Source organism: Cydia splendana, chromosome 14 (genome assembly GCF_910591565.1).
Source record: "Cydia splendana chromosome 14, ilCydSple1.2, whole genome shotgun sequence".
In the NCBI taxonomy this organism is placed as follows: domain Eukaryota; kingdom Metazoa; phylum Arthropoda; class Insecta; order Lepidoptera; family Tortricidae; genus Cydia; species Cydia splendana.
Genome location: NC_085973.1, coordinates 1169221 through 1181140, shown reverse-complemented (window position 1 = coordinate 1181140; position 11920 = coordinate 1169221). Strand labels below are relative to the sequence as shown.

General features: G+C 36.1%; 1 protein-coding gene across 1 annotated transcript; it reads right to left on the bottom strand.

Annotated features, from left to right (window-relative positions):
* Positions 1-3044: 3044 nt before the first annotated feature.
* LOC134796836 (uncharacterized) lies at positions 3045-8792 on the bottom strand. The gene is made up of 4 exons (XM_063769048.1): positions 8711-8792; positions 7990-8169; positions 6327-6456; positions 3045-3345 (listed from the first exon to the last, which is right to left on the bottom strand). Exons 1-4 carry the CDS (start codon positions 8789-8791, stop codon positions 3275-3277), a joined length of 462 nt encoding a protein of 153 aa, XP_063625118.1. The 5' UTR covers position 8792; the 3' UTR covers positions 3045-3274.
* Between the last annotated feature and the right edge of the window lie 3128 nt (positions 8793-11920).

The following is an 11920-nucleotide window of genomic DNA, read 5'->3' as shown; positions in this document are numbered from 1 at the left end:
AGTTACTTATCATCAGTTTTGTTTTAGATCAAAATAAAAGACAGTCTGTTTTCTTCTCCGATTGAATAATATGGACATTAATCTAAACTAATTAAAGCGAAGGACGTATTATTGTCTTCTTTTATTTGGTACATCAACGTGTCTTAAACAATATAACTCAAAATAGGTCAAATGTGTTTTTATCGAACTTGGCTGACACTGCCGTGCATCTACACTTTTAGTATGCATAAAGGTACATGCGTAGTGCGTACTATTTTATAAAATTAAATTGAAATGAGATTATTAATTGAAAAACGCGTCTCTTTCGTGTGTATGGGATGTAGTATATTAGGACGGACACATTATATGAGAGATATAGGGTCGCCAGCCAACCGTGTGGTATTAAGCAGGCCACTGACGAGCCTTCCAAATGGATGCCGTTACAATGGATTCATCCAAATGGACGGCATCCTAATATTAAACATTGTACGTTTTTGACATTCACGGAACGATTTTGGATTGCAGCCACGCTATTTGAACTGTTGGAAGGCTCATCAGTGGCCACCTTTAAGATAGTTAAAATATAAGGTGCTAACAAATTAGTCAAGGATATTTTTACAGCTGATAGTACTCGGTTCTCGGAGTACATTTAAGTATGAAACATCATTGGTTTTGTTATGTTTTTTTGGAGAAAACTAGGAAACAAAATATAATTAAATGAGACTTCTTTAGACATTCTAGAACCTCTTTAAACTTGACGTGACGTGACATGACAGACAGTGTTAAACATCTTGACAGGTACATAATAGGGGATTATTTTAAAAATTAATTATAATATTATTTTTTTGTTCGGTAAATGGAAACAAAAAAATTATGTACAAAGGTTCCTTAATTACAGTTAAAAGTTAATTGTTTTAATGTAATGTATTATCTCTTAAAATATCCGTGACTAATTTGTTAGCACCTTATTTATATATTATACTCATTATCGATATGTTTGGGATGATGTACCTACGACTGATCACACAAAAGAGATGAGTGAAATATGGTATAAACACTATTAAAAAAATTTACTGACAGGAACTAGATAAGTACATCAAGGGGAATGAAAACTGATTGTTTTTGTATCAAATTGTGAAAAAGCTAAAATCAAATTTTGGTAATTTTTGGTGTGATCGACAGTTTAAATGCTAATAGACTCTTTTTGTTTATATGTCTAAGATTCTCAGGAGGCACCGGTTTAAATAATTAAATTAAACAGATATGAATTAAAAAGTTTGTGCAAAATAGAAAACATGAAATCTTGTATTAAGTACAAAATAAAAGGTTAAAAGTAAAATAACATATGACACAGTTTTTGTCTACATCAAAAAATTATCCTTACATCTAACAAATGGAAGACAATACTTATAATTAAAATTAACTTCGTTATATTACAACTGTTTACAATAGAATAAATTCAACACATTTAGTGTATTAGTTTCGTTTCAACTGATATGGTTAAGCTTCGAGATTCACAACCAGTTTTTTGATAATTTCATTTAATTATTTTGTTGTCTTCAGTAGAAAAGTAATAAATGTAATTTTGAAATGAACACGTTTAAATTTCAGCTCCTGGTTTTTGCCCCATTAAAGTTGCAATCCAGAAAAGTGTCGGGTAACTGACGTTATTTTTTAACTTCTGATGAAGCTAAGAAGCCGATATTTTGACGTTTTGATATGATGACGTTTGATATTTTACCTTAAAATTCAACGGTATAAAAATATTATATCATACCTAGATTTCTGCATTATGGTAACTGTCATACGCGTCTTGTCCCCAAAAAATCAAACCTTTTTGCGGAATACTCTAAACATCACGATGAAATTAGAATATAATTATTCAGCGTACAATAACAGAAACATCACATTCTTATAAAACAAGGTTTTCCGCTTTTCGTGCAATCTTAGGTAATGCTTGTTTGACAGTTTCTTTATGTTCCTAACCATTATATGTAGTTACAAAAGTTTTATAGACTTTACTATAACTTGTCGTAAGGTGTAATGATTTACATGTATTACAAAAACATGTGAACACTAGTAATATTTAAGACCGGATAACAAATAATATTGAGTATCAATCATTTGCTTAACTTGGCGTAGACACTACCGTGCCCACAGATTTTGTTGACTTACTCTTTTGACAATTTTGTTTTACCAGGAGCTGTTATTGAATATTTCTAAAAAATATCTAGGTACCATAAACCCCTAAAAAGGCCAATCTATACCTAATAACAAAGTAATAATCGTATCTACATTATATTCCAAGTTCCAACACTTCCTATAAGACATCAGTTATTTAATAATAATAACATCTATGATATTTATATTTATATCAACACCAATGTTTACACTCAACTAGTTACAAAACTACGTACATTTTATATATTTTCTATATATATTTATATTTAAAGATGTTTCGGATTCCCTCATTTTATAGAATATAAGTTTAGAAAAATCTGTAATATAGTATTAAAATAATGATACAAAGTGTATAAGATAGTTGATGTAGTTGGATAAAATGCGTTACAAAAGTAGTGAGCTCACTTTAACTAAATAGGGTATTTGACTGTATTAAAAATACATTATTTTACACCATGCAAGGAATAAAGCACCAGAAGATTAATAGAGAAAAGTAGACAGCAGTTATTTTTAGACACAATTTCTATTTAAAACCCGTATAAAACTACATGTAAAGAGTAGTCAATTTGATCGCGACGTCACATATGCTAGTATTTGATGTTAATTCCATAGTAGCAAATCGTTTGACAGTTCGATAAAGAAACTGATTTGACTAGTTGATAGTCAAATACCCTATATTAATATAAAAATAAATACAATGGGTTTTCAGAAGTTGTAAACTAATCAAAAATACACTTAATATGTATAGAAAAACTGATAAAAATGTTGATCATTCCTTCATTTACTTACGAATAATTAAATACAAGTATTTAGTAAAGACGATGAAAGATGAATTGATACTACTTTAAATACAACTTGCTACTCTTACCTTTACATATGTCTTTATTATATACTTGTCTTTAGCATACTCAAAGCCGTCACTTGTCACGCAATATAAGCATCTGTCTCATTCTATTAACTATGGTCCGAGAGAGACAGAGCTTACACATGACAAATGAAAAGGCTTCTATTAGTTACATTATTTTACTCGCAGTTTCAGCAAGCTCCTGGTCCATGGTCGTGCCATCTCGCTCCCTCGTTCTTTGAAGTGTAAGTGTGAACGAGATGGATATACTTACAACATTCCATCTTCGTGAATAGAAATCAGATAACTTCGAATCACGACGATGTAGTAGAAATTTTCGGCTGAAAAATAGAGACCGGATGGTTAATGTTGGGTAAAAATTAGGGATGTACCGACTAGTCGCCGACTAGTCGGGAAAGCCGACTATCCGGCCACATTTGTAGTCGGCGATTAGTCGGCGACTAGTCGGCAAAAATGGACGATTAGTCGGCACTTCATAAGTCCCAAAAAAACAGGGCAAAACGAAATAACAAGCAAATATTTACCATTAGCTTTTCACCTATTTTACCCAAATTCCTATTTAGGGTGCTTACGAAAACTATTGTTCGAATTATTGTAGCTAGTTTGTTAGTGCACGACACCTTGCACTTTGTGACTATGCGCTGAAACTTGGCACAGTTGATTCTTAGCTGGTCATGAGCAGATACAGACCGGGAGACCTCGAGAGCCACGTCTCATTTAGTGGGGGGGAGGGGGGGAAGTTCGACGCCGCCGCGCTTCACTTGGAGCAACATTTCTCTAAAACTGTACCTATTAGGGCATGTGATATATCATTTTCGGTTAAATTAAGGATGAGGAATTTTTTTTGGAACCAAAACAATGCACTTTCTAACAAAAAAAAAACATAAAGTAGAAAAGACAAAAAAACGTATCTTGGATTTTTTCATAATTACCAAATTTTTTTTAAGTGTAGTAGGAATCTGAAAACAAAAAATATAGTTGTAAAGCTACACTTATTACGTTTAAGAATATATATAGTTTATTATACAAAACTGTTGATAAATGGGAGATAAAAAATAATATTAAGCGTGGGCCAGAGTGATCTCAATACAAAATATTATGAATGTGGGAAAGTTACTTATAATTTGTTCTACAATCGTTTATTTTTTAGTTTTTCGTAAATAACTCGTAAACGGTAGCCCACAGCAAAAAAATATCTTTTACGTAAATAATCTGTTTCAGATTTCTTATAAAATAAGTGCTCCTTTTTTTCGCTAAGGTCAATATAAAAAAAAATATTGAAGGGAGAAAATAAATACTAAGGTCCTCTTTTTTAGTCATTCGTAAATAACTCGTAAAGGATGTCCAATAGCAAAAAATATTTTAACACAAGAATAATTAGCATAAAATTTCCTACAAAAAAGGTTATTCAAACTTTTTCGCTAGGATCAATATTTAAAAAGGGGACCTTAGAATTTATTTTCTCTCTTTAATATCGTTTTTAATATTGATCCTAGCGAAAAAGTTCGAATGACCTTTTTTGTAGGAAATTTTATGTAAATTATTCATGTACTAAAAATTTTTTTGCTATTGGCCTTCGTTTACGAGTTATTTACGAATGACTAAAAAAGGGGACCTAAGTATTTATTTTCTCCCTTCAATATTTTTTTTAATATTGATGGTACCGAAAAACAGTAGTACTTATTTTATAAGAAATCTGAAACAGATTATTTACGTAAAAGATATTTTTTTGCTGTGGGCTACCGTTTACGAGTTATTTACGAAAAACAAGAAAAATAAACGATTGTAGAACAAATTATAAGTAACTTTCCCACATTCATAATATTTTGTATTGAGATCACTCTGACCCACGCTTAATATTATTTTTTATCTCCCATTTATCAACAGTTTTGTATATTAAACTATATATTTTCTTAAACGTAATAAGTGTAGCTTTACGACTGTATTTTTTGTTTTCAGATTCCTGCTACACTTTAAAAAAAAATTGGTAATTATGAAAAAATCAAAAATACGTTTTTTAGTCTTTTCTACTTAATGCTTTTTTTTTGTTAGAAAGTGCATTGTTTTTGTTCTAAAACTAGATTCCTCATCCTTAATTTATCCGAAAATGACATATTACATTCCCTAATAGGTATAGTTTTAGAGAAATGTTGCTCCAAGTGAAGCGCGGCAGCGTCGAACTTTCCCCCTCCCCCCTCACTAAATGAGAGGTGGCTCTCGACGGCTCCCGGTCTGTATCTGCTCAAGACCAGCTAAGAATCAACTGTGCCAAGTTTCAGCGCATAGTCTCAAAGTGCAAGGTCCCCATACAACGGAGTGCAGTAACAAAGCAGCTATTGACCGTGTGTTCGCTTTCTTATGTTCGATTGTCGTATTAAATCGCCTCAGGTTTTTTATACTGATTTTATTTTTTAGCGTTACTATAATATGATGAATAGCGCGAGAAAGGGGTAAAACGATTTTTAAGTGCATCTGAACCGAACTTAGATGAAACTAATTATCTGGCCGACTAGCCGACTAGTCGGCCGACTAATCGGCCATCCGAGCGCCGATTAGTCGGCTAGTCGGCTAGTCGGCCAAATCAATAGTCGGTACATCACTAGTAAAAATTTATCTTTAATATTTTTTGACGAAATCGGCAATAAAATTGAAAAAAAGAAATTCAAGGGTTACTTTAGCCAGTTTAGCCCTGGAGGGTAACTTTGGCCATTGAGATTTACTCGGTCCAGGTTATATTATTGCACTGTAATTATGGAAATATGACATGAGATTGGTTTTAGACCTTTGACGTTTTTTATGTTTTATATTAGACCCTTTTAATTATGGGTCAAAAATACGGAGGGTATTTTTGGGTCAAAGTAACCCGAGTTTACGGTACTTCGTATTTAAATGCAATGTAGTCTTATAACAGTGAGCGGCAGGGACACAAAATCTTATACATCAGCAATCAAAAACAGCCTTGCGTGAAAATAGTGTTTATGGCAATAAGAGGAAGAGGAGGCTTTCAATCCGGAGGTCGCGGGCTCATACCGATGAGTTTTTCGGAACTTATGTACGAAATATCATTTGATATTTCCCAGTCGCTTTTCGGCGAAGGAAAACATCGTGAGGAAACCGGACTAATCCCAATAAGGCTTAGTTTCCCATCTGGGTTGGAAGGACAGATGGCAGTCGCTTTCGTAAAAACTAGTACCTACGTCAAATCATGGGATTAGTTGTCAAGCGGACCCCAGGCTCCCATGAGCCGTGGCATAATGCCGGGATAGCGCGAGGAAGAAGGAAGGCAATAAAAGGAACTCACCTAAGAAGAGGATCTGCGCGATGACGTGCCCCGCGCCCATGTGGAACAGGCTCTTGAGGAAGCCGATGATGAACAGCACCAGGAACACCACCCAGAAGATGCAGTACTTCTTCATTAAACTGCTCTTCTCCTGGAACCAGAAGTAGACATGTTTCGTTCACGAGTGAGTGATTTAAATGAACTATAATCTTTTGATTGAACTCGCTCACTCTTCAACTCACAGATGATTTAACTCGCTCAGTCGCTCAATTTATGTCAGGGTTCCTTGCGCGCTCTTTCCCACTCATGATTCGAATGAGCCGGCTGAGCGTGACGAGCGAGGAGCGAGTGAGTCGATGCGAATAGGTTTCGGAGCGGTTCGGAAGAATTCGGAGGGTGTCGGGAAAGCAAGGCGGGATCGTATCGCGTGATTCGTCATCATCTGGCTGTGTATCTGATTGATTGACATTTCCCTCTCCTCACTCTTGAGCAATATAGTCTACAGATCCATTGAGCGATGTGAGTGAAATGAGTGATATATTATATATCACCGCGAGCGAAAGATATGAATCAATCTTTTCAACTCAGTGAAGCATTTTGCGCATCTCTAACCAGAAGATCCTAGATCACCAATTTCACTTCATTTCTCATGCACATTTCAGCGTGAGCGATATTCAAGGTCGCATCAAAACAGTAACAAGTTGATAAATCTGGATCGGCCATCTCGTATAAAAGCTTAAGTGTCGTCCGTAACTTTTGTTGCGTCGTTGAGCGAGGATGAAATTAGCGTGCCCCATAAAAAGACCCCTAGATGAGATCATTCCCTATCTTCCTCGACCTTTACCCATTTCCTTAATTAAGTACACTGTATCTAGGGACTCTTTGGTTTAAGTAGGTAGATGATTAGTGGCGGCGAGTCAAACATAGTTTATCGATTGGGCAAGCTGGAGTATTTTTCTAAGACATACCTAGATTTTTTTAGAGTTAGATTTTAGCTTTTTGGAGCAAATGAAAGAAAAAGTAGGGGTCGTGTCGTATCAAAAAGTCAAAGAGCTGGCGCAAGATAGGGAAATTTGGAAGATACTCCACCGACAAGAGAATAACTCTTAAGTTAATGATGATGAGATTTTCTGTATAGATTCTATAGAGAATAGGTTTTTTTGAGGGTTTCAAATTCAGCAAGTCGGCAGGAGTTGAGTTTTAATTAGCCATGTTGGGTAGTTTGATCTATTTCTGTAAGAGAGCCTATTTTTTCTGTCGGGTGACAAAAAAAAACGTGAAATTGGGCATTGAGGTGAAAATAATGTTTTATGGGGAAATCCACTGTGTGACATTTATTTAAACTTTATTGCACAAATTTGCAAGAAAGAGTAATGACTGACTTAATGCCTTAATGCATTCTCTACCAGTCAATCATTGGGTTAAACAGAAACTGTTTGGTGCAAGATATATTGTGAATGTACACATATTTAATTACCTACACAAACGGGTCTATCGCGATATAATTTCATTGTTTTTACCTTAAATTCCGACATTTTAGCTGAGTTGCACCAGCTGTGGTCACGGAAGATGTGGTCTTTCCGTGACGACAGCTGGTGCAACTCAGCTGAAACGTAGACATTTAAGGTAAAAACAGTGAAATTATATCGCGGTAGGCCCGTTTGTGTAATTAAATACCCCTTACCTTATAAACAGCATACACGAAGACCATATCCAGCACGAACTTGATCAGCAGCAGCACCACCATCAGCACCACTATGGTGTACACCACGGAAGACACAGCATCCTCAGACTTGGACTCTGATGCTGCCTTGATGTCCACCGCGAAGGTGATCAGGATTACGGCTAGTACGAAGGTTATGACCTGGAAGGCAGTTTACAGTGAGGTTAACACAGATTATAATGGAACTCAAAAAAAGTTCGCCTCGACTCGGACCCGAATCGTTGTAGCGTGATTCGTTCTTGAGTCATTTTTAGTCAATCTCTCTCCCTCTAAATAAATTCCCCATTGCATACATATTGATGTATGCATATACATACATAATGAAATATAAAATATCTTAATATGTTCTGTCCCAGGTTCCAGGTCATAAAATAACAGTGACTCTTGTACCTAAGCTGAATCTCATTGAAATCCGTCACTAAGGCGTGATGGAGGAGGAGGAGCATTCAAATATACAGACTTTCATTAAACATTAATACATGTATGTAAAGTGTCATTCTATGGAACTTGCTAACTATTTATACAAACCGCCATATTGAAATTGTCAAAGAATGATGAATTTACTATAGTTAGCAAGTTCCATAGATTGACACTTTAAAGGGTACGATATCTAGGGTAAATGCCTTTTGTTAAGGACGGTGGTGGATCCTAGTGCTTCTAATCAGTGTGAAAATACACTTACGGAGTTCATGATGCCCATGGTGATGCATCCTGTCCTCAGGTGGAAGATGAAGCAGAACTTGTCCAGCACCGGCAGCTCCATCCTTGCCTGCATCAAGGTCAACGCCTTAGCGCCACTTGCACCATCCCAATAACCCGGGATTAACCGTTTAACCGGTTAACCCAGTGTCAAATTGACTGGTAATCATGGTAACGCTGCGTCTTACGTAAGCGAACAACTCGCACGCGACGCGGGCGCGGCGCGGCGGGCCCAAGGCGTTCGCATTCGCAACGAGATCACCCACGTAGGACACTTCTGTAGGTATCATAGGATTGATTCACCCCGCGCCGCATTGCTTCGCTTCGCGTTCGCGTGTTGTTCGCCTACGTAGTGCGATGCGTAACTCCAGGTTTAACCGGCTAACCCCGGGTGAGCGCCATGGTGCAAGTGGCCATTAGAGGATATAACCAAACGGAGTTCCTCTCTGTCGAAAATATGGTCATACACATTATATGAACTGACGTTTATCTGTCATGGCTATTTTTACGTTACGTATACATTTGACGTGCCACTCCCCCGCAAAAATCGGCAGGTCATTTTGTACCGAAATTTGCAGACATGGCGTCTCCGTTTGGTTAAATCTTCTAAGGTTAACGTAGATCAAGATAAAGTCAAAGAAAAATCTTTAAGGGGGTAGGTTTGTCTTCATAGATCTTATTTTGTATTTCGTGTTTAAGATTTGATATTGATGGCATAACCCTTAAGGTGACATTCGGATTGCGACTGCATTAAATTATTAGTACAGCGACAAATGTCACGTCAGGCGCCTATTTCACCAACTAGACAATTTCCTGTACATTCTGAGTCGGCAAGTTAAAGACGTTACTTAGCGTCAATGTTTACTTATTGGACCTGCAATGTAAGGTGAATTGTCATTGTGAGTTGACAATTGTCAGCGTGGTGAAAAAGGGCCAATATTACTCTCGATTTTCACGAATCATGATAAATTAGCTGTAGTGGTCGCATTGCGATTGTAATGCTTTTAACAAGGAAATAGTAACATCACGTGACATCGCCAGTTTTCTATCCACCTGAGACCTCACGTAATTTTTTTTGTAGTGGAATACCACAATCTATTCTGACCGTAGAGTAACTACCTAAGTAGTTCCAAATTCAAAAACAAAACAACTTCTTCTGGGTCTCAGGAGGCTATTGCTACAATGCTGCAGAAATATACCGGAATAAACCGTAAGGCCCACTTGCACCATCTCAATAACCTGGGGTTAAGCGGTTAAACCGTTAACCTAGTGTCAAATTGTACTGGTAATCATGGTAACTCAAGGTTTAAATGAAAAATGAAAATGAAAATGAAAATATTTATTTTCGGGCAACTATTGGCCCATAGATAAATACCTTAAAACTAGCATACATATTATTACAAAATATATCTTAGAACTAAAAACACACAATTAACCGGTTAACCCCAGGTTAGTGGAATGGTGCAAGTGGGCCTAAGACTAGGGTTGCCAACTTTTTTTTGGTGGAATATAGTATTTTCCAGAATAAGGCATCAAAAATATAGTACATTTCAAAAAAATATAGTACCATTAGATAAAATACTAAACATTAGTGTAAATATACGTTTAATCGGAAATATAGTATTTTAGCGTACTATATATTTTTCCAAAAGTATATAGTACGGAGAGCCAAAATATAGTACAATACTATATAATATAGTACGGTTGGCAACCCTACCTAAGACACATATATCAGTAAGATGGCAGCATTTAAGACGTATATCGCCACGGCTAAACTGCCGCCAACGCCATATTCCGACATAAATGTTCGCGAGGGAACATATTCGGATGTTATTCGCGACGATAAACGACATACGCGAAACTGTAATGGGCTTTATCGCCGCTTAGGTGTTTTTGTTTGTATAGTTATATAAGTAACATATGCAGGAAGGTTGTGGAAGATATACTTATGTGAACTTCATTTTTGGTATTACTTTGAAGTAAGGAGCAGTCTAGATAATGAAAAGCAGAAGAGTTGTACCGTCGCCCTACTTTCCATCGGTGGACCTTATGCATTCTGTAATAAGGTTAAGGACAGTTAAGAGTGTTGCTGTTTGTACACGAATGTACAAAAATCTGAAAACGCGTTTTAAGCTAGAAAAAGTATTAACGGTAAAATTGCATATTAAGCTGCGAATCGATCGTCGAAAAAGCGGTCCTTATGCTTCATCTGCAATAAGGACCTTTTTATTAGAATTTCAATTGGAATTTCAGATGGAAACGTCCTTAATAACATTGAAAGCATAAGGACCCTTCTGTGATGGAAAGACACATTTTAAAATAACAATGTTTGTATGATAAACACGTACAGTCACGGAATTTGAAGGGTTGTCACTTTTCGATTCTATATATGTAATGTAATAATGTAATGTAATGTAATGTATTCTGTATATGTAATGTAACTTTCAAAATCCGTGACCGTATAGTACATAAAAAAATGAAAAAATGATCATTGCATCTTTACACATTATGATATTATTAGCAGACAGACGGCTTAGCCTAATAAGTAGTTAAATATACACATAATCACATTTACTCTAAACAATATCGTTTTAAACATCTATCACACAATCACCAATTCACTCCACACAAAAAAAAAATCAAAACGCCAAAACCACTTTCATACCATGGTATGCCCACTCCACGTATAAGTCACTTCCCCATGCTAAGCTGACTGACTACTGACTGACTGACCACTGACAGACTCCGGTGGTCACCAGCTCGGCGGCATCTCGGCTGTCAGGGACCGCGCTGCGAGGTTGACTGTCGCTGAAACTGTTAAGGGGGCGTCGTTAAATTAAGGAGATGGGTTTATTAAGGAGTATGTTGTGTTTGTTTTTTTTTTTCAATAAAAGTATGATACTGTATACCTACATTTTTAATTAGCTTCGCCAAACAAATGTTTACTTAATCACGAAAATTTTACACTGGTTGTTACACAGCTTGTTTCCACATGTTTTTCACTGTTAATATGATGCGTTTTTGTTGTGTTCCCTTGAGAATTTTCTTAAGTGGTTTTACTGTATTTTTGCACACATTTTCACGTTATGTTGGGACCGAGTTCAGCTAAACATAGATTGTTTTCCTACAGAGTACCGTATTTTTACGTATTTTACGTTTGGACACGGGAAAAAATAATGGATCTACCCATTTA